This window comes from Pygoscelis adeliae, unplaced genomic scaffold (assembly GCF_000699105.1).
Source record: "Pygoscelis adeliae isolate BGI_AS28 unplaced genomic scaffold, ASM69910v1 Scaffold21, whole genome shotgun sequence".
Classification (NCBI taxonomy): domain Eukaryota; kingdom Metazoa; phylum Chordata; class Aves; order Sphenisciformes; family Spheniscidae; genus Pygoscelis; species Pygoscelis adeliae.
The window spans coordinates 3,723,906-3,746,227 of record NW_008824243.1 but is presented as its reverse complement, the minus strand read 5'-3'; the positions used below and the strand labels follow the sequence as shown (position 1 = coordinate 3,746,227).

At 36.2% G+C, this 22,322-nt stretch overlaps 1 protein-coding gene across 1 annotated transcript in view; it reads left to right on the top strand.

Annotated features, from left to right (window-relative positions):
* Positions 1 to 5,354: 5,354 nt before the first annotated feature.
* The window catches only part of CEP135 (centrosomal protein 135kDa), a 33,979-nt gene continuing 17,011 nt past the window's right edge, over positions 5,355 to 22,322 (top strand). Inside the window, exons 1-13 of the mRNA XM_009335139.1 lie at positions 5,355 to 5,467; positions 6,647 to 6,837; positions 7,349 to 7,516; positions 8,927 to 9,068; positions 10,646 to 10,730; positions 11,700 to 11,828; positions 14,024 to 14,239; positions 14,819 to 14,884; positions 15,889 to 16,039; positions 17,046 to 17,244; positions 17,730 to 17,871; positions 18,446 to 18,622; positions 20,858 to 21,054. Coding sequence (XP_009333414.1) covers positions 5,355 to 5,467; positions 6,647 to 6,837; positions 7,349 to 7,516; positions 8,927 to 9,068; positions 10,646 to 10,730; positions 11,700 to 11,828; positions 14,024 to 14,239; positions 14,819 to 14,884; positions 15,889 to 16,039; positions 17,046 to 17,244; positions 17,730 to 17,871; positions 18,446 to 18,622; positions 20,858 to 21,054 — 1,976 coding nt within the window. The remainder of the gene's footprint in view (positions 5,468 to 6,646; positions 6,838 to 7,348; positions 7,517 to 8,926; positions 9,069 to 10,645; positions 10,731 to 11,699; positions 11,829 to 14,023; positions 14,240 to 14,818; positions 14,885 to 15,888; positions 16,040 to 17,045; positions 17,245 to 17,729; positions 17,872 to 18,445; positions 18,623 to 20,857; positions 21,055 to 22,322) is intronic.

Here is a 22,322-nt window from a genome sequence, read left to right as displayed (position 1 = left end):
GCGTCTGGCCTACGCGCCGGTCTCCCGTTCCCTCGGGGCTCTGCAGTCCCTCTTCCCCGCCGGAGCTGCATCTCTGCTGAAGCCTCGCTGAAATATCTCGCCTACTCCTTAGTGGCTCGCCCTGCAAGAATTTGCCGTTAACGGTACGTCTGGTAAGACCGACCTGGAGGGAGGGTGGAAAAAGTAAAAAAACCTGTTTAAATAGGGACTGACTGCCCCTCTGTAGGTATAGATCGGGGTTGCTGAAGGGTCTATAAAGCTTCCGGTTTGGGGTGATACGTGATGAGCAGGCCCATAATCGATAGGGTTTTCTTGTACTGTAATGCAAACTTACAGGTTTTGGTGACTCTTTTCAAAAAAGAAATCTGTTTTTCCGGAGCAAGAGTTGCCTTTCTGTTGGCAAAGTGGCGACCCTTCATAGCAAACGTGGTGTATGAATGAATATCTAGTCAGAAGCGAACTCCCAGCAAATCAACTTGGAAACCTTGGAGACTTTGCCAAAACAAGTGCAGCCTCATTCAGTGTATCTTGAAAATGATGTTGCAGTAACGGCGTTTCACAACGCAGCCTTCAGTGTCCATGGACTGTATAGAGGCATGTATTAGAGCATTACTATAGTAAAATGGTTGGTCTACTAGGTGCCTTTTTTACCTGGGTGAAATCAAAACTAGCTCTTTATAGTAGAATGAGCTACGTGACCAGTAATTACAGGACAGGAACAGATGTTTTGTAAACATATTTCACACACATGCAAAAAAAAAAAAGCCTTTAGCATATCAGTCCTGATGAATGAAAAATGCATTTTGGTATTTCCCAGAACTGAGTCTGGAAACTTCGGTACATAATTGTCTTTGGTGCTAATGTTATAGACTCAATAAAGAAATTGATTTCATAGCATATAAATTTCTGCTAATTTCTTTGTGTTCCATTGTCAGCTATGTAGTTTTATCTTTCTTCTGCGTGGCTCAATGACCCTATTATGTCTTCGACGGCCAAGATACATCTTTGCTCTGCTTTTTTATTATTACGTTTTCTTATTAATAACACAAGTATTGCATCTGGAGCAGTTCTTAACCTATACTCGCCATGAATTTTGCTGCATTGTTTTCAGACTGAAAGGCGGGCTTCAATGTGCTGAAGCTTTTCTGTTTCATATTCCACCTGTAATGGTTAGTCTAATACTTATTAACATTGCTTCTTTCACACGATTTTATGCAAATTGATTCTATACTTATAGCCTAAAGGAACTGGATTTGAAGTTCCATTATTGCCCATCTTTCATGTCAATGTTCAATTTCAGTCATTGGTGACTTAGAACAGTAGAGAACAGTTTATAGGTGCTAAATATGTCTATTTCATAAACACCTAGGTTGTCGAGAGACTGCTCAAAACCATCCAGGCATGTCACAAAATGAAGCACATGAAAGTTGTCTCTTTAGCAGTCTTCGTGAACCAAGGGGGAACAAAAAATGAAGCTATTGGCTCTGAATATCTCTTCTGTGAATAACTGAAAGATGCACTCATTTAGACATCTTGATAAATCCTTGTCTGGAAATGCCTGATTAAAGTACCATTTAATTTTCCCTTTTTGTTTGTTTATCTGATTTTTTTCATCTAAAATGGAAATTATATTTTCTTCCTAGTGGCACTAAATTACATAAAATATTTAGATAATGAATGATGTGAACTATTTATGCAGCTAACGTAGCCTATCTTGTGGGAAATACCAAAGTTGTTAAGAGTGCTTTCCAGTACTTTGCAAACCTAATAAGTTCAACATACCTTTTATCATGACTCAATCGTGATTCACAAGGCTATTAAGTTTCTTTGAAGAAAAGGATATTCTGGATTGAGTTGACTGGGTAAGAGCGATGTAGAAAACTTGGATTTCCAAAAAGCTTTTGAGAAGGTTCTTTACTAAAGGCTTTTAAGAAAGCAGGTCTTTTTCAGAAATGGAGAAAGGTCATTTAGTAGCTCACTAAGTGGTTAAAAGAAAGGGTAGAAAGTACTACCTTACAGTGAATGTGCAGAAAATTTTCTACTGTTTAACACTGATCAGTGATCTGAAAGAATGGGTTAAACAGCAAGGGACAAAATTTGCTCATTATATGCATGTGTTAAGAGCAGTCTAAGGGTTGCAGAAGAATATCACTGGACTGAGTAATAAAGTGGGAGTTAAGGAACAGTGTTAATAAAGGCAAAGTAATGCACATCATGGGCTCTAAAGTTGCAGTTACTGCTCAGAAAAAGAGATGTTAGTGTCACCGTGAATGCATCTAATTGATGCTTTAGAACAATCAGAAAGGCAAATGATAAGTTAGGAATCATGAATAGTGAAGGCTACAGCAACGAATCTTTATGGCTGCTCAGAGTGATCTCAATCTCAGAAAAAGCATGGGAAAGGGACAAAGCTGTACAAGCTACTAGGAAATTTTGGAAAATAGATTTGCTAAAGATGCCATCATCAATGACTGAAAGCACAAACAAGGAATGATTATTTAGTATGTCTTAGAATTAAAAGAAAAAAAAGGGGGGGACGCACATACCTATGAATTTATGTTCTACTTTTCCAGGCCTACAGTTAAACTCAGGAATTCACTGCCATAGGCTATTTCGATGTAAAAGTGCAAAAGAGTCATGAAAACAATTAGACATGTCTAAGAAAGGTCTATCAGGTACTATTATAATGATTTAAGTTCAGCTTCAAGCCCATCAAGTCCCTCCACTATAGGCTTTTAGAAAGAGAAGGTACGTAGGAGTAAGATTTGGCTCATGTTTTTTATCTCTTTATACTCTTGCTGTGGCAACAGTCGAAGACACGGGGTATTGGGTCTAACTGATCTTGCATTCAACTGATTCAGTACAGCAGTTCATATATCCGTTTTATATTTCCAGAAAACCAAATTTTCCTGATGGAGAAGTTACTAGATACTTTTTGATGTCATGATAAGACTAGTGATAGACTTTAAGTTTAGGATATGAGATTTTTGCTAGGGTTGTCTGTAATGTCAGAGGTCTGGAATTACTGACACATAATTTCTTTCCAGCAAGGAGCATACAATGATTATTGTCTTTGAAGACTTTAATATCTGTGTTAAGCTCTCTGAAATAACAACCCCCAATTATTCTTCTTACTTTCATTCCTGGACATCTTTTGGACGTATACTCCAGCTACTCATTTCCTGGACTAATTTGGGATCAGATATGGCTCTAGGGAATATAAGATAATACCCTTTCTTGTTTGATTCCGGCGGCAATAATGTCTTGAATTAAAAATTCCCAGTCTTTGGGAAGGAGAGTGATTCAACCAGAAAGCTGTTGGTACCTCTCAGTATTAGAGTATGTTTAGGTGACTACACCTCACTTAAATGTTCATTGCAGTGATTTAGCAAGATCCTGCATCTACTTCCTAGGCACAGTTACTGGAGTGCTAACATCTGTCCATTTATTTTCTCCACGGTTACTGTAGAAAAACTTTATTCCCTTACAAGCTGTGACACAGTTTTGTTCTTGATGTTTCTTATGTAAAACTTTCTCAATATGATTAGTAGAAAAATCCTTTCTCTTTCCAAAACACAAGCTATTAAATCAAGTCTGATGAACGATTTTAAACTAATGTAATCCTTTTAACTGATACGATTCTTCGTAAGAAGCTGGGCTCAAGAGTTATCAGCTTACTTCTGTAGTAATATAAGATGTATTCCTGAGACTAAATCTAGACACAGTAACACAATCACTGTTTTTCTGAATTCAACACAGAATCCTCAACATTAATGCAGAAATACCAAGGTCTCATTGCTTTTAGCTTTAATCTTTTGCTGCTAAAGGAGAATGCATGGCATTTAGTGTACATTAATACATTGACTTCCACTTAGTACATTGACAGTTACCATTTAGTGGAAGGAAGTGCGCCGCCTCCTCCTTCAACCATCCCAGTACAATACGTAAGGGATTTTTCTGTGCCATTGCCTAGTTAATATCTCAACATCCTGAACCTCTTCAAACAAATATTTTGGCAGTACCTGGGACAGATGCTGTGCTCATAAGACTGGTGATTTTCTCTCATCCGTGGAGCAGTACCTGGCAACCACAGTCCCGTTGCTAGACTTATTTGTAGTGTTTTGATACAATCAGATGAAATCTTACTTTCCAGCCTCAGACATGAGAGAAACTTGCATGTTTTCTCATTTTATTATTCATAAATAATTTTATTTTCAAGTACCTGCATATATTTATTTAATATCTTTTTAAAATCTGGGGGATCATGAAACAGCATGGTTTAAATGATATCTGTCTTCTATCCCCTTTAGATGAGATGCAAACAACGCTTCCTTGGATTGGTAGTTTGGCTGCTGAGGTCTTTGCAGCCAGTAGGTTAATACTGAAACTTCTGAAGAAATGTGAGGGAAAAAGTTTTACAGAAATAACTGTTTTTCAAAAATATTTCTAACTATTTAAGAGATGTTTTCTCATATTGCGGAGCATCAACTTTAGTATTCCATTTTTTTTCTCATTCTCTCTCTAAATCCAGAAGGACATAATGATCTAAAAATTCTTCCTCCCTCAAATGTACATGGCAAAACCAAAATTCTCATGTGGATTCAGATACAGTAGTGCTGATCCAGCCCCTTTTAGATCAGGTTAGTAATAAAAAGATAACTAATCAGCCAAAAGAAAAAAACCCCTCTGATCCTTCAACTGTATTTTCCAGAAGATGATGCAGGTAGGACTATAGTACACCGGTGTTTTTTTTCTTTCTTGTTTTCCCTCATAGAAAAAAGATGTTCAAAGTTAATCTGTCTTTAAAATTTTACACATTTTATGCAATTTTACAAATGGTTGGCATAAGTTATGTTATGTACTGTCTTGTAAACTTTGAAAGTAAGATTTATATATGAAAGAAAAAAGTATATGGGGGTTTTGAGAATAATCTGTCAGTTTGCCTTGTGGAAGATACCATGATGACCGTGATTAAAAAAAAACCAGAATCTACTTCTTAGTCTTCCCGCAGAAAGATCTTTTCAGAGTTCAGTTCTTACATACCGGAAAGAAAAATTTATGTTCATACTCTAAGATGTTAGGAAAGAGAAAACTAATTGCCAAGGCAAATATTTCTTTTTAAAGAAATATGTAAATAAGTTTAAAACCTTTTAGTTGCTCTATGATTTTCTTTTGGTTTACTTAAATTTTAAGGACATGCTTATGCACTGTATTTCCTACACAAAAAATGTTTTTTCCATTACTTTTTTCTATATTATTCCTTCTTTAAAGGACAAATGCTGTAACAGACAATCTTTTGCAGGTGTCCTATTTTTCTTGACTGTGACAAAAGCTGCTTTGGAGGTGTGTTTACAATGACCACAACTGCAGAGCGAAGGTTCATTAATCTCAGGAAACGTCTAGATCAGCTGGGCTATCGGCAACCGTTGGGAGTGGAGAGTTTACCTTTGGTGGAAAAGCTTTTTAGGTATTCAAAAGGAGATTCATAAAAAACATAGTAATCATGTAGTAGGTATTTTTTGATTTTTGACATACAAGGGAGAATGCTTAGTCTGAAGATTATTTTCAAGCAATGTTATTTCGGGGCTAACATTCAGTTCCTGTGTATGATGAAGTCAAATGGGTTTGCTTAAGTGATGAGAACATCTTAAGATCTCATTTAATTCAGTAGAATTGTTTCTAAGGATCTATGGTCTAGGAAAATTCAACTTTTCTAACCTCATAAGAGAGCCAAGAATAGTCACTTAATATGTGCTTAAAGGACACACCCTTATAACTGGTTGTATAAAAAATAATCCCTGTTGCCTGTACTGTGACTTAAAATAAAACATTCACAGCTCCGTTTTTTATGGTCTCATTTGGAGAAGTTTAAATTTGCTATCTCTGCAGTTTTTACAGGACACATAACAGAAGAAGAACAAATTTTCAGGTGACCTCCTTAATATATCTGCCATTTCATGGCTTTGATGTGATTATGAGCGTAATATTTCCATAGTAATCCAGTTATATTTGGCTAAACATGCAAATGTAGGTATTCTGGTTCTATTGCTCTCTAGCATCTAATACAGATGGAAGAACCGCAGGTAGGCAGAGGTGGAATAATCTGCCTTCAACATTGTCTCATTCTGGTGTCTAACAGATAGGTTTAATCTCTCAATAACTGTCTTTGATATTATTTTCACAAAAATGTTTATAACTAATTACCACTAATCTCTCTTGTGGAGCTTTTGATCTCCATATAAATACTAGTAACCTTCTGGCCTTTTTAATTCTTCAAGTTTCTTCTGTGGTAAGTAGTGCTACAACTTATGTAGTGCTTGGAGGAAAAAATAATCTTGCCAATTTTGAATATCTCACTTTTTTATTTAAATTGAATTATCAGATGTAAACTCCTGATACGCTTTCTGAATATCTTTTTTTTTTTTTATATTTGTCCTGCCCTTTCCTATTTACTTTTTTTTAAATGAATGGTTCCTGTCTTTCAGTTTTTCTTACATGAATGTTCTCTTTGCCTTTGAACCCATTTGTTCTACAGTTAACATGGTCTCAGGGAAAGCATTTTGTTTCTCAGGTCATAATAAATATTTGCATCTGCAGTGTAAAGGCTGATAACATTTCTAACATGTCTGATGCTCCTTTATTCTAGTGACCTAGTTCATACAACTGAGAGCTTGCGCAGTGCAAAGTTATCTGCTGGAAAAACTGAAAAAGAATGCAGCAATTATGATGCTATTTTGGAACCTTATAAAACAGAGAATGCTAAACTTACAAGGGAAAATAATGAACTACATTTAGAAATACTAAAACTGAAAGAGCAATCTGATCGTCATGTTAAAGGTAATATAAAAATTATGATACTTTTTTTTAATCCTTCTGTGCCAAAATAAAATTGCGGCCAAATCTTTGATCTGCAGATTCATTTATCTGTACTTATACGTGAGTGTGAGTGGTCGTTGACTTTGGTGCCTTTAATGAATTAAGGTTCATGCACAGACATTTCTTTTGTAGTTAAAAAGCTTCTGAGGTCCTGCAAATCATTGTTTTAATCAAACATGAAAATGTTAGAACTTTTTAACATCTACTTTCATACCTTGAAATGCTACTTCTTAATTTAAAATTAAATACTGCTGTTAAATGTGCCTTTATTCTACAAAGGGGTTTTGTTTGTATAACGTATAAATATATATTGTTGTGTGTTTGTGTGTACATATATACACATACGTATGTGTATTTGAAAATTTCGTGTTATGGAAAAAGAATATAGGATTCTCTTTATGCCTATTTTGGTGCCACTAGGAAAAATAATAATGAATAAGAAAGATAATATTGCTTTTTCTCTCCCTTGAAGATTTGAAAGCCTCCTTAAGGAGGGTTGAACATGAAACGGCTGACTTGAAATTTCTGAATAACCAATACGTACATAAAATTAAAATGCTAGAAAAAGAGAACAAAGCCAAGACTGAAAAAATTCAGCAGCTTCAGGAGAAGAATCTGCAAGCAGTGGTGCAAACGCCTGGTGAGCGTAAACCATCACAGATATTTTAAGTTTTCTCTGGGCTTTTTTTGGCTCTTCAGAACATAATATTTTTTTTCCTCTAGGAAGAGAAGTTACTACAGCAAAATAACTATCCAATAGAATAACATTACCTTTTGAAAGTTTTGGCTCTGAATTCAGTCTTTCTCTGTATGGAAGAAGTTTCATTAGCACATCACTTGTGTTTGGGACAAATTTGAATACAAACTTAGATTCAATAGAAGACTAAAGTTAAAATGTTACTGGAAAGCACTGTTAATCAACAGCTATTTTTTTTTTTAATGCTGCACATAATTTAGTCAGAGGCAGGTTGTTTGACACTTGAATCTTTTTGACAGCTAATTGATGATGTGTAAGTGACTAATTCAGATTATTGTAACCAAGATCTAAAAGTAGCAAGATGCAAAATATGTCTACAAATAAATATTCCAACTGTCTGAAAACTTACAGTATTTAAAGGGCCTTTTGATAACTTAAAGTGTTCTGGACGTTACTTTCAGGTTAATTTCTTTCTCCAGGTTTCCTTTTTCTTAATTTTTTTTCAAGCTAAGGAAAATAGTGAGAAGTATTTTGTGAAATTTTGAAATTGTCTTTTCTTTCCAAGTCATTGAATTACCTATGTATTTTTGGCATCTGAGGGAAATTAATAGGTAGTTAGGTGAAATTAAAATTCCTCTCTATTTTTCTACACCTTTCTGCATTTCATGTCCTTCGCTTCAAAGGTGCCATGTTACACTTTTGTCTGGCTTTCTGCATACTTGCCCCTTGGTCACCAGTCTTCTGGGATTTTTCTGTACTACGTCATCAAATATTGTATGTTCTTATTTAATCGTGTGATGAAGAGTAATTTTTCCCTCTGGAAATAATACTATGTTTTGCTTTGTTTTTAAAATAATGTTACCATGCAAGCGAATAACCTACTCTGCTTGATATGCTTACGGTATTCATTCACTGAAATGACAATAGGATAGAAGGAAAAAAAGCATTACTAAACAATGCAGAGGTTAGTTCAGTCATAAAATAGTTCTTAAATGTGAAATCAAAATGTCTTTTGCAATGTTTTATTTTAGCTTTTTTAGTAAGGTAAATCACTAACAGATTCAACAAGTTTGAACTAGAACATTTAGGGTCTTAAACACTGGGGAAAATTACTTATACTGAACTTTGCATGTTTCCTTATTATAAAACTGAACTTTGACAAAGCTGATACTAACCTGCAAGAATGGTGTTGTCTAGAATGTACGAATTTTATCAACTTATTAGAGTAAGATTAAAATGGTGAAACGTGCCAGTTCAGAAGCAGTGGAATAAATAGGAAATTTCATTTGTATTAAAGAAGAAGATTCCCTTGCTTTAACTCCAAGTAATAGGCGTTTGGGTTTGGGCTTTTAGGTGGCAGAAAAAGAAGCATTCCCTTCAGGCGTCAACGCATGCAGATAGACCAGCCTGTCCCTCCATCAGGTGTTAGTGCCTATCCAGTTCCTCAGCCAGAGGACCCTTATATCGCAGACCTTCTTCAGGTGGCTGATAATCGGTAATCTAAAGAACTTTTAAATTTTGAAGTATAGGTAGTAAATATCTGCTGTGATTTTTTTCCAACCCCCACCCTCCTTCTGCCTTTCAAATTTGCTTCAAACAAAATAGGATTTTGCTTAGCGATTGACAGCGCTGCCTGTGACAAAGTTGCAATGGATATTTAATAAGCTGCTTATTTCTGTAAAGGACTTCTCTTAAGATTTCTATACTGGTTTTACTAATTTTAGATTGGGTATTCTGGAAAAAAGCTAGGTGTAATGTTTTGCATAGGAGTAAACTGATTTTTCCTATTTATTTTGGAAGACTAAAATATTCTTGTAATACTATTTTTGGCTTGGGAACCTGTATTATGAAAGGCTCAAGTCAATTCTTTTTTCTTATTTAGAATATATCTGTAGAGAGTTTACATGGCAAGGTGTTGGCAGCGGGGGGACTGCAGGGGTGATCTCTCTAAGAAGAGACCAGCGGCTACCCTGTGCTGGACACAGCCAGTTCCACCTGGCTTCAAAACAGACCCACCATGGGTCACAGCTGAGTCCATCAGCCAAGCTCCCTGTGGAAATGTATTTAAGAAAGGGTGAAAAACAATGCTGCGCCACAGCAGTGAGAGGGAGGAGTAAGAAAAATGAGAGCAACCCTGCAGACACCAAGGACAGTGAAGAAGGAGGGGGCAGAGATTCCTCTGCAGCCCGTGGAGAAGACCATGGTGATGCAGGTTGTCCGTGCAGCCTCTGGTGAGCACCATATCAGAGCAGATATCCACACTGCAGCCCATGGAGGACCCCATGCTGGAGCAAGTGGATATACCCTGAAGGAAGCTGCAGCCCGTGGAGCAGGCTCCTGGCAGGAACTGCAGCTCGTGGAGAGGAGCACACGCAGGAGCAGATTTTCTGGCAGGACATGTGGCCTGTGAGAGACCCATGGTGGAGCAGTCTGCTCCTGAAGGACTGTACTGTGTGGAGATGACCCATGCTGGAGCACTTAATGAAGGACTGTATCCCGTGAGAGGGACCTCACGCTGGAACAGGGGAACAGTGTGAGGAGGAAGGAGCAGCAAAGCTGCGACCGCAGCTCCCATTCCCCATCCCTGCTGCACCACTTGGAGTAGGGGGGAGGTATAAGAGTCAGAAGTGAAGCAGTGAAGTTGAGCTTGGAAAAAAGCAGAGGGTGGGGAAAAGGTGTCTCTAGTTTGTCTTTGTTTCTCACCATCCTACTCTATTTTTAATTATGCTAAATTAATTTTCGCCAAGTCGAGTCTGTGTTGCTCGTGACAGTAATTGGTAAATGATCTCCCTGTCTTTATCTTGACCCATGAGCTTTTTCATCTTATTTTATCCCCCATACTGTTGAAGAGGGGGAGTGAGAGAGCAGCTGGGTGGGGGTCTGGCAGACAGCCAAGGTCAACCCGCTACAATATCTCAAACAATGGCTTCTGTATTAATATTTTTGTATGAACAAAACTATTTTTTGTGAAATATTTATGTTCAGGAGCAAAGAAAAAATACTAATATTGAATTGTTGCATACATATGATTCTTCCATGAATCCACATAAACAGTATATTGGTACCTTTTAGAATTCATGAACTTCAGTCAGAAGTAACAGAGCTACAGGAAAAGCTGGAGATATCTGAACGTGGAATGAAAAATTACAGCAAACAGGTATGTTTACAGATTTTGTATTATTATTTGGCTGTAGTAGCCATTGCAATGACCTTGATTATAATTTGTGTTTTAACCTCATTGGGAGAGCATCGTAGGGCTTGTGAAATACTAACTTGCCTACATTGAGCTATTTCTCTCCTCTGCTTTTGGAGACAGCAGCAATGATAAAATACTTGCCCGCTGCTTTTGCTGATATATTTTGTGTATTAAAATTACATTAAATAAGCTAAACTTGATGGGTCGTAAGTAGAATTTATGTATGTGTAGGCTTTTTGAGTGCAGAAGCATTAACTGGTCCAAAATAGTAATTTGATCCACAGATATCTTAGGATAATATTTTTCACTGCTTGAACTGGTTACTTTTTTTTAATTTTTAATTTTTGAAAGTTAATTTATGGACAACAGATTTTACAATATTTTAATTAGAGTGGATTGGTAAGATACGTATAAATCTTTAAGTGAGGGAATTGCATCATTTGTTCATATGTTGTTATATCTTTCAATATCTGGGGATTAGTGGACACCATCCTCTTTTTTTGGTTCACGTCTTGGTTTTCCTCTTCCAGTATCCCCTGTTTTTCAGTGACTGAAATAGTCCCTGAATTAGCTGATTTAAAAGCTTTTTCCCTAAATTTAAATGCTAGTCTCAGATGGTTAATTTTCAACATTCATTAACTTCACTTTAAATGAAAATTGTTGGTTTCTCTTCAAGAAAATAATCTAGTAGGAATTGTTTCAGGTTTGTGGGTTTTTTTTCCACAAATTCTATTTGATTCATTTATTTTTCTTTCAAAGAAATCACTTTTTCAGAAAAATCCAGAATTTTAAAAAAATTTATATTAAAGATAAAAATTGCATTATTAGGTGCATATCTTTTTACTGGATGTTATATAGGTGTTTATTTGAACAAAGGTTCTATTAAATGGTATAGAAGATACCAAAGAACTTTTTTTTTTCCCCTCAAAGGTTGAGCTAAGAGACAAAGAAATAGAACGCCTAGTGCTAGCATTGGATGGTGGGCGTTCTCATGAGGTTATCTCTTTGGAATCGAGAAGTAAAAGTAATGAGAAGCTTATCGCCCATTTGAATTTGCAGGTAATGGATTTATTACTGTTGTTTCGAATCATAGAATCATTAAGGTTGGAAAAGACCTCTATGATCATCGAGTCCAACCATCGACCCAACACCACCATGCCCACTAAACCATGTCCCTAAGCACCTCATCTACACGTCTTTTAAATACTTCCAGGGATGGGGACTCAACCACTTCCCTGGGCAGCCTCTTCCAATGTTTAACCAATATTTCAGTAAAAAATTTTTTCCTCACGTCCAATCTAAGCCTCCCCTGGTGCAACTTGAGGCCATTTCCTCTCATCCTATTGCTAGTTACTTGGGAGAAGAGACCGACACCCACCTCGCTACACCCTCCTTTCAGGTAGTTGTAGAGAGCGATGAGGTCTCCCCTCAGCCTCCTTTTCTCCAGGCTAAACAACCCCAGTTCCTTCAGCCGCTCCTCATAAGACTTGTTCTCCAGACCCCTCACCAGCCTCGTTGCCCTTCTCTGGACACGCTCCAGCACCTCAATGTCCTTCTTGTAGTGAGGGGCCAAACTTTTAGTTTAGTCAAAACTAAAAATACTAGCAATCTAAAAAACCCACAAAACTTCTAGCTCTTTAAAAAAAAATCACTATTAGATATAAAATAAATCAATTTAACTTGCTTTGCTTTTTAGGTGGCAGTGTTTCTTGTCTAAGGAAATTTCATTTCTTGTTTTAAAAGTCTGTTAGAATGGTTCTCCTAAAGAATTCTATTGTACGTAGTAATGTTAATCTGACAGTACTCAGAAAATTTCTGTGATACACTGTTTTCACCAAGTTTGAAAATACTTACTTTCAATTTTTTTTTTTTTCTTTCCATACATACCATTTATGTTTTAGGAACTAACAATGGTGTATGTAATTATGATAAGGAGTAGTTCTGCAGATAATCTCATCAGATAGTGGGGAACCTTCCTCGTTGAATTCAAATCATCCCCACCTTTACTCCAACATAGACTTGCAAGGAAAGGATAAGATTAGAATAAAGATGTTTGTGTTTACTGTGCATATTAGCATGCATTCAATATTGGTCTCAGAATGAGGATTTAAAATAATAATACAAGACAGGCTGGAGTACACATCAAGTAAAGGCCATCTCTGGATCTATACCATCAATTCTCTGTTTTTCAAACCGAGTTAGACGTTTTCTATATTGATTGTGCGTGATGTACGGTGGCATGAGAGCCACATTGCAGAGATTATTAGCTTAGGTTCAGTGCTGCAAAAATACAGAATGAGCTATGACTTGGAAGCAGTACAACTTTGTTCAGTGATCCTGAATTAGTAAGTCATGCTGGACACAAATTGATTGTACAGAGTGAGCCCAGAGCTGCATGAAGCTGGTTTTGGGCCATCAAGACTATTTGCTTAGGCTCAGTGCCAATATACCACTTTTATTCTCTGACAATAAACGGATGGATAGCTCTATGTAGTAGTATTCATGACTATGAGAGGGCTCAGACTTTCTTCTGTGTCTACAATAATACAATAATACTTCTTTCTGGAGTTTTGAGGAAAGTTGCGTGGAGATGGAAGTGGAGCACTGTTATCTTGAATCTTTTCAAGATACTCCAGGCTCCCATTTTCCTGGGTAGTATAACTTATTGTGTATATTTTTTATTCCTACTCTACATCCCTGCCTCTCTTCCCTTTACTCTCACGGAAAGGTATACTGGGAAAAACAATGTCTGTAGAGCAGGATTTCTGAGGATATTGTGTTTAAGGTGCTGAGATATGTCGGGGGCAAGATAGGTTTTGGGAATCTGATCTGTAAAGCTTCACTTTCATGAAGGAGTAACAGTGAGACTAAGCCTAGCAAATACACTACAAAGGTGGAGAGAAGAATGTGTCCTCATATCTTGTGAAATTTAGGAAAACTAAGTACATTGGGTCTACCGGACTGATGCCCAGGACAGGTTTCTATACAGATCTCTGCTTTTCAGTACTTTTTTAGAATAAACCTCAGGTTTTGGAGACTATTTAGTGTAGTAATGAATTCCTTCACCTTTGTAAAATCATATTTTTTCATGTTGATAAACATTAACTTCCAAAAATAGAAAATCTTGCCATTTTTAACAGGATGTCCCTTTTTTACTATGGATATAGAGATACTATATTTCAGAAGATTGGGAGGAACTTTTGCTACCTAGTTTAACAATACATATTAATGTTTTAATGAAAAATATCTTTCAGGTTGAGTATCTTCAACAAACAAACAAAGAACTTGAAAATCGCATTCAAGATCTCTTGGACACTAAACAAAATGTGACTAGTGAGGTAGTGCATTTAAGCAATAAAAATGAAGAACTGTGTCAAGAACTGAATGAAATAGACCACTTGGCACAGCAGTTGGAAAGACACAAGGAAATTGTGCTCGAGACTGCAGATAAGGAAATAGGAGAAGCAAAGGTAATCACTAATGTGTTACAGTGTGAAGGATCTGCTCAGCTCTTAGGGGGCTTTATATCTTTTAATTGCAACAAATGACCTGCCGGCTTGTAAAGGAAGATTAAAAAGATATTTTTTTCCAGTTTACTTAATATTATACAGAATTTCTCACTAAAAGATGATTAATCATAGCAATTTTGTCTCTTTACTGTATTAGGTGAGATGAGTTTAGTTAAGAGGCAATCCATCTTCCTTCTTCCGTTAGCTTAGTATGAAATAAAATTCTGGGATACTTAAAACTATTGATAGGTAATAGATATTTGCAACAGTGATGTCTGTGTTTGGAGGGTTTTTTTCTATGAGGAGTCATGCGATGATTTATTTAATTGTGCTCCAAAAGAGCATGGATGTGTATACAACAAATTTTTTGTGCTTTCAGTTCATAGGAGCTTTACTACTTAAAAATTGACAGATTACAAGGAACTAATTATACTTTATTTCTTACAAAAATAGTCTGTTTTCTTAATTTTTTTGTAACAAAGGAATTGTTGTCATTTTGAATATGTAACTTCTAACATATAGGTTAATTTTGGTTGATAGAAAGAAATTGAAAGAAAACACAGTGAAATACAGGATCTTGAAGAAACAATAACAAGGCTTAAATCAGTAAGTAAAAATACTTTCATTTCTTGTTTGTAGCATTTTTACCTTACTGTCATCCACATGATTCTTTCATTTATTATAAAAATTAACAATCTAACAATTAACAAGAAAACTTTTATAGTACCCCAAAACTCTATTGTAATAAATAACTAATTAATAAATGAAAGAGCTAAAGAAGCTACATCATATTGTTGCAAAAATAAACTGAAAGAAACCTCTGTAGACAGTATGGTTGACTATGTCCTTATTGTACATTTCCTTATTTCTGCTATCTGAAGTTGTAATTTCCATGACATAATAATTTTTACCACAAATGAGTTATGACATCCTAGAGGATTTTCTTCATTTAGAAACTACTTTGTCTCTTAATCAGCATGTGAATAATTATGCAATACTTGGCTCACTCAGAAACAAAGCATAATAGCCCGGATGAAAAACATCAGTATTATGAATTCGTTGAAGATCAAACTCCTTCCAGCATATAGCAAGTTGTGTATTAGTTGAGTACAGTATTTTGTTTTAGTATTTCTAGTGAACTTGAAAATACAAAAGTATTTCATTTTCAGGGCAGCAGATTATAGGAAAGACATACCAAATGGCATTTGATTAGCTGCAGGATTGGGTTGACTGAGGTGCCGTATTGTGATGTACTTTAACACCAACAGTGTTACTAAATGCCATTAAAAATTATTTCTTGCTTTAGTTATTTCTTTTTTCCACATTTGTATCCCACTATCCTTCTGGTTGGTTTCTTGAATTAAACAAGGGTTAATTTTTGTTTGTTTTGTTACTGATTGCAAACCGTGTCAAAAGTAATGCTTGTTTTGATGTAAGAAAAAGTAGTATAAAAACAATGATGGCCTCTAACAAATGTTAAAGGATAAAACATCCAGGTTAAACAGAAGTAAACAGTGTTGAATATTAAAAGTTTAGCAAAATGTTAAATAATTTTTTCCAAAGGTCTCTATTGGCACTTCTAATTTTTGTAATAATACTTGTTACTTCAGGAGTTGTGCTCATGTCGTAGGGAGAACAAGAGACTGAGTGAAGAACTCTTTGGAAAAGCAGATGATAAAGAGAATCTTGAACTGTTGTTAAACCAGCTTGAACAAGAGAAACAAAGGCTGACAGAAAAAACAGACAACTTGGAAATAAAAGGTGAATCATCAAATGTAGATTCCTCTAAATTTTCTTCCTATATTTTTTGAAATGGAAAACCTTACCTAGTTAAGATACAGTTAATAATACTAAAGGACTTGATATATGTAAATTAAAAGAAGGCTGTAGGTCTTCAGTCAGAATTGAAGTGAAAACTTTTGTCACGGAAACATGTTTTCATTCTGTATGTGAGAACTGAAAGTGGAGCTTTTTACTGTGATCCCACAGAACACCCTAATACTAATACTATGGCAGTTTCATACAGAATAATTTCTTTTGTCCAAAAATGTTTTTATTCTCTGTCTGAGTGAGTGAATTCAGACTGTTTCTTGAGAGCTTTATCCAGTTCGATCTTGAAAATCTTGAGGGATGGAGATTCCACAACACCTCTAAGCAACCCATTCCAATGTTTGTTTATCCTCAGAGTAAACATTTTTTTCCCTGTATTGCTTGTAATTGCCTGTAGCAATTAATCACCGTTGTTCCTCGTTTACTTACTGTGCACCTCTGTGAAGAAACTGGTTCCATGTTATCTATAACCCCCTCTTGGTATTGTCAGTCTGCTCTTGGGTCCCCAGCTCTTCTCCAGGCTGAACAGGCCCAGTTCCCTTAGCCATTCCCCACAGGGCAAGTATTCTGCTCCCTGACCAGCTTGGAGGGCCTCCCCTGGACTCATTCAAGTTTATCAACATCTTTCTTGTACTAGGGGGGGACAAAACTGAACACAGTATTGTAAATGCGCTCTAGTGAGTGCTAAGTAAAGGGCGATAATCACATCTCTCAGTCTCTGTCTCCGTTGATACAGCCCAATATGCTGTTAGGCCTCTCTCAGCTCCGAAGCACGCTACTCATTCATGTTTAGCCTACTGTCAGTCAGGACTCCTACATCCTTTTCAGCAGATTTGCTGTCCAGATGGTTGCTGGGAGTTAGTCCCTCCCAAATGCAAATGTCTTTGTGGAAATTCATGGGGTTCCTATCCAGTTGTTTTTATTTCTTTTTCTGCAGAACGAGAACTTGTCCTAGAAATAGAAAGAATGAGATTAGAATATGGTATAGCCCTAGGAGACAAATCTCCATCTCGTCTAGATGCATTTGTAAAGACTTTAGAAGATGACAGAGATTATTATAAGCGAGAATTAGAATATCTTCAGAAAATGTTAAAACGAAGGCCTAGCCCAAGCCGTAGGACTCCAGAGAAGGTAAAGTTCCTGCTGTCAAGACAAGCTGAAAAAATAATGGAAATACTGTAGAACCATTTAAGGAGCTATCAAATATATTTTCAAATTCAGTAGCAGTAAATGACTGGTAGTAGTTTTTTAAATTACATTCTTAACATAAAAAATTAACTGAGAGAAACTCCAGTGAACTTGCGTTTTATTTTCCTATTCACATTTTACAGTAACATACTGATTAATTATTGATCAGTTTGTTTGAAATAAATAGAACTAGATGATAAACAGAAAAAGGTTGAAATCTTATTGGTAGCTGTTTTGCTTTTTCTCCTTAACAGTTAGTTCTTATTGTTTAAATTATACCACCAATGCCAGGCTTTTTCTTGCTATTAAAATTCATTATGTATGTATTTTTCATGTATTACTAATAGTGTGAGTTCGTTTTTTTTTTGTATTACTTATCCAAATATTTTAATTAGCATATTTTAACATAAATGTTATTAATCACTTTGCAGAGTGAAGATCTTAGATTGATCACCAGAGAAAGAGATGAGCTACGGTCCATGTTAGACAGATTTGAAAAACACATGATAGAAATTCAATCCAATGTCAAATTATTGACTGCAGAAAGAGATAGATTAAATGTTCTTTATGAGCAGGTAAGAAGAGATTTATAATTGGCATTGAAATAACCGATTAACACTTGTTGTACTGTTGCTTATTTAAAATGAAAAAACTTCTCTCTATAATAGAACTTGAGGAGTATAGAGCTACTAGAATATAACCAATAATAATAAAATATATACCTATTTTTATTACATGTTAATAAAATTATGTATTCCAAAGTTAGTGTATTAACTTCAAAGCCATTATAACTTACTGTACTGGCATTTGGAAATGAGAAAGATCGGGGAGGGGTGGGGGGAGTAATCAGTAAAATGCATGAGAAAGTTTGGTAAGGATACCAAAGCAAGGAAGAAGTGTTAGTTAACTGATAAGAAAACAGACTGAAGTTAGGCTATACTTGGAACAGTAAAAGGATGATGAGTATGTTGGCGGCATAAGTTATCGTGCCACTGCGTGATTCAGGGAATATATTTTAGTTATCTAGAGAAAAATAAGGCTATAATACCACTTCTATTATAATAACAGCATTGAAACTTTCTTTTTTGTTAGTGTGTACACTGTATTAATTGCAATCCACATATGCTAACAAATTATAATCTTTTAAAGTCTCAGGGTGAATTGAACAGGATGAGAAGAGAAGCAAAACACAGTTTAGTTTCTCAAAGTCACGTGGAAGAAGAAAGAGACATTGCACTGACTGACTTTAGAAGACTAATGGCAGAAAAAGAAAGCCTCAGAGAAAAATTAAAGGTGAGCTTTTATAGCTTCATTGCTTCCAGTGAGGTGGCATATAGGGAAGGCTTATATAATAATGCCATGTTTGTGTCTGTGTCGTGGTTTAACCCCCAGCCGGCAACACACAGCTGCTTGCTCACTCCCCCCCCGGCCCCGGTGGGATGGGGGAGAGAATCAGAAGAATAAAAGTGAGAAAACTTGTGGGTTGAAATAAAGACAGTTTAATAGGTAAAGCAAAAGCCGCGCACGCAAGCAAAGCAAAACAAGGAATTCATTCACTCCTTCCCATCAGCAGGCAGGTGTTCAGCCATCCCCAGGAAAGCAGGGCTCCATCACGCGTAACAGTTACTTCGGAAGACAAATGCTATCACTCTGAACATCCCCCCCCTTCCTTCTTCTTCCCCCAGCTTTTTATACTGAGCATGACGTCACATGGTATGGAATATCCCTTTGGCCAGTTTGGGTCAGCTGTCCTGGCTGTGCCCCCTCCCAGCTTCTTGTGCACCTCCAGCCTTCTCAGTCGGTAGAGCATGAGAAGCTGAAAAGTCCTTGACTTAGTGTAAGCACTGCTCAGCAACAACTAAAACATCAGTGTGTTATCAACAATATTCTCATCCTAAATCCAAAACACAGCACTGTACCAGCTACTAGGAAGAAAATTAACTCTATCCCAGCCAAAACCAGGACAGTCTGGCTGTCTTGTCAGTTCCCCTTTTCAATAACTTTTGCACTTACCTGATTTCAAACTCACTTGAGAGAGCTCGATGAATTTTCTGAATTATCCTTGTAAACTCTGTTCCTAGGTGGGTATAGGGGGAGAGGAACATGCTTTAAGTGTCTGAGAGTGAGCATGGCATCACCTTGTGTGAAGAACCTAGATATGAAACCCAACCACAGAATATTTTTGTGTGTATGCACTACTTCGAAGATGCTTGTGTGTCACACATGGTTCTTATCCCACAAACTGGGGACTTTAGGGACTTTTTCATATTAACTAATCTTTAGTTATTGTTGCATTTTGTAGCAGAGTATATTTTATATGCATATAACTGAACCGTCAAACATAAATTCATAGCAATCCAAGTTTCACTATTTTTAACCTTTAAAAAAAATTTGTTAATGCAATAATTTTCCTGTTACTCTGACCTTTTGATGTCTGGTATTAATGTGCATTAATGTCTTATTTGGTTGTAGTCAAGAGCATATGATTTCAGGGGGGTTTATTGGGTCATTAATATAATGCATACAGGTTTTTAAAACGTCCTGAAAATTCAGAAATTTAAAATCATATTAATGGACTGATCCAAAGACAACATGTGTCAAGATTGACTATACGATGAATGTTTCTGTAGTTTGATTTACTACCACAGAAATAGAGAACTGTAGTGTCTCTGAATACAGTGGCAGTAACTCTGACCTCTTTGCTTAAAGCATGCGTATGCAGTGGAAGCGATGTGCTTCCAGCTCCATCCTTTCTTCCTGTAGGTGACTACCAACATTTTGTATGTGTGCCACTTTTAAATATCTGCACAAAAACACTGATCTCGGGCATTCTAGGAAGTTTGAGAGCTTGTTTAATAATTTCACTGCACTTATGCACAGAAGTCAGAGAACAGACAAATCATTTAAAAAAAAAATTCTTCATAGACTTGGAGAAAGACCAGTTAGCTTTGTAATCTGTCTTACATTTCATATGAATGATAATTTCATAAATTAATTTCAGACAGCTTAGGACACTAAGCTGTACGTGCTTGCAACCTTTCATATCGCCCTGTAGCTCAGTAATCTTTCTACAACAACTCCCAAATATTAATTTGGTTAGTACCAAATATAACTGTACTTTTTCTTTAAAAAAAAAAAACAAACACAAAAAACCAACCAAAACCCAAAAACAAACTCAGTGATGTTATATTGAACTGCAGTGGTGTATTTTCAGCTAATGCTCTGTAGTTTTATAGAGAGAACTTTGCATTTGGTCATTCATCTAAGAATGTAGAGCAATGTTTTCTTAAACATTAAGCTTAAATATCTATGTTTAAATCTAAAAATGTGTATCTTATTAATGTAATTCTGTATTTCTATCTCAGACTCAGCAAGAAGCAGCTAACCTTGAAAAATCAAAGATGCAGCATGATATTTCAGAACTGGAGAATAACATTCAAGGAGTAAGTGCATTTTTAGGAAGTAAGCTTTTATTACTTCTAAAGTAGGATAGACTTTTCAAACAATTATTTTTATTAGCTGTTTTCAACTTATATTTATTTAAAAGCCAAGTTGTGATAGCTTTCTACAACAATAACATGTTTGGTTATTTTTTTTAAATTGCAGTTTGAGATGGAAAGGTGTGAACTAAAGACTACAGTCTCTATCCTGAAAGAAAGAATAAACTCTTTGGAAAATGAATTAAAATTGAAGTCCAGTAAACTTGCCCAGACATCTGATGATTCTTCTCAATTTAAAGCTGAGATTTGCTCACTTCAGTAAGTCTAATACAAAATGTGGTGGTCTTTCACAGATGCTAACATAATTTTGTTTGTTCTATGACCGTATAGCAGAGTTGAGTTCCTGGGAAAGACCATAAAATATGTTCAAAATCACTCGGTACTGGTTTTATCTTAAGGAAAAGTAAATATGAGTAAGGAAAGTGCTGTGCTGGCTTTTCACAGCAAGCTCCTCCTGGACTTATTTGATGACCAGATATACTGATAATTTTTATGGCTAATTGTAAATGAAAAATTTCTCATCCTTCTAGAATTGTTTCCTCTAACAACCATGTTCTCTGCTTATGAATGTAGCAGAACAGAAAATTTCTGAAAGGATTTCCAAATGCTGTTTGTTAAAAGGAAGACAGATGCCTTTGCAAACTAGGACCAACTTGTGCCAGTTTTACAGAGTTGTCAGCAATACTGAAAATTTTATGCCAAGCATTAGGCATTGATATTCCACAAATGAGTGGTTCATGGAGAGTCATTCTGTAATGGCATTTTACTTGAGCTGTTTTTCTTGTGTCACTCTCTTTCATATGCTAATACTATCACACACATATGACACTTTTGAGAGTTGACATCTTACGATCCATAGACGCAGTCTGTGGGGATTTGACCAGCTTGCTCAGAACTGGAGGATCAAGTACAGCCCTGTATTTTTAAGGCCTATTTAAACTTGCAGAATCATTGCTGCACTCTTTTAAAGCTGTTTTAGAAAAGAGCTCCCATCAGCTATCTAAATGTGATGGAACAAGAAGAAGGCTCAGAGAAAGTGGAAATAGAGTACTGAATAAATCTGGGCAGAAATTTGGAAATCGGGTATTTGGTTTAGGTGGAAATGAGTGCCTTTGATGTAAGAGATCACTACAGGATAGGTAATGCTGTAGATGAGATCTTTTGGATGTTTTAGAGAGGCAACCAGGGTCTGTGGCTCACACCCCACCCCCCCCCAACCTGAACAGTACTATACTGCACTGTGTAACAGTACAATAGCAGGGTGGATAACTATGAAGAACTGAAGCTGAGAAGCAGGCCTTGGAGTTCATCTAATGCTCCCAATTGCACAAAGAAGGCTGTTAGTAAAGCAATTAGTGTATTTGTTGGTAAAATTGCGACAACATTCATAAAAGTGAGGTATCTTGTTAGGCTCCTTATAATTTTAGTGGAAAGCATTGATATTATAAAAAGGAGGAGATAAGGAGTAGGGCTACAGCCATTTCAGCATTTGGTTCTACTTTGTGCATGGCGGCAATTTGTTATAG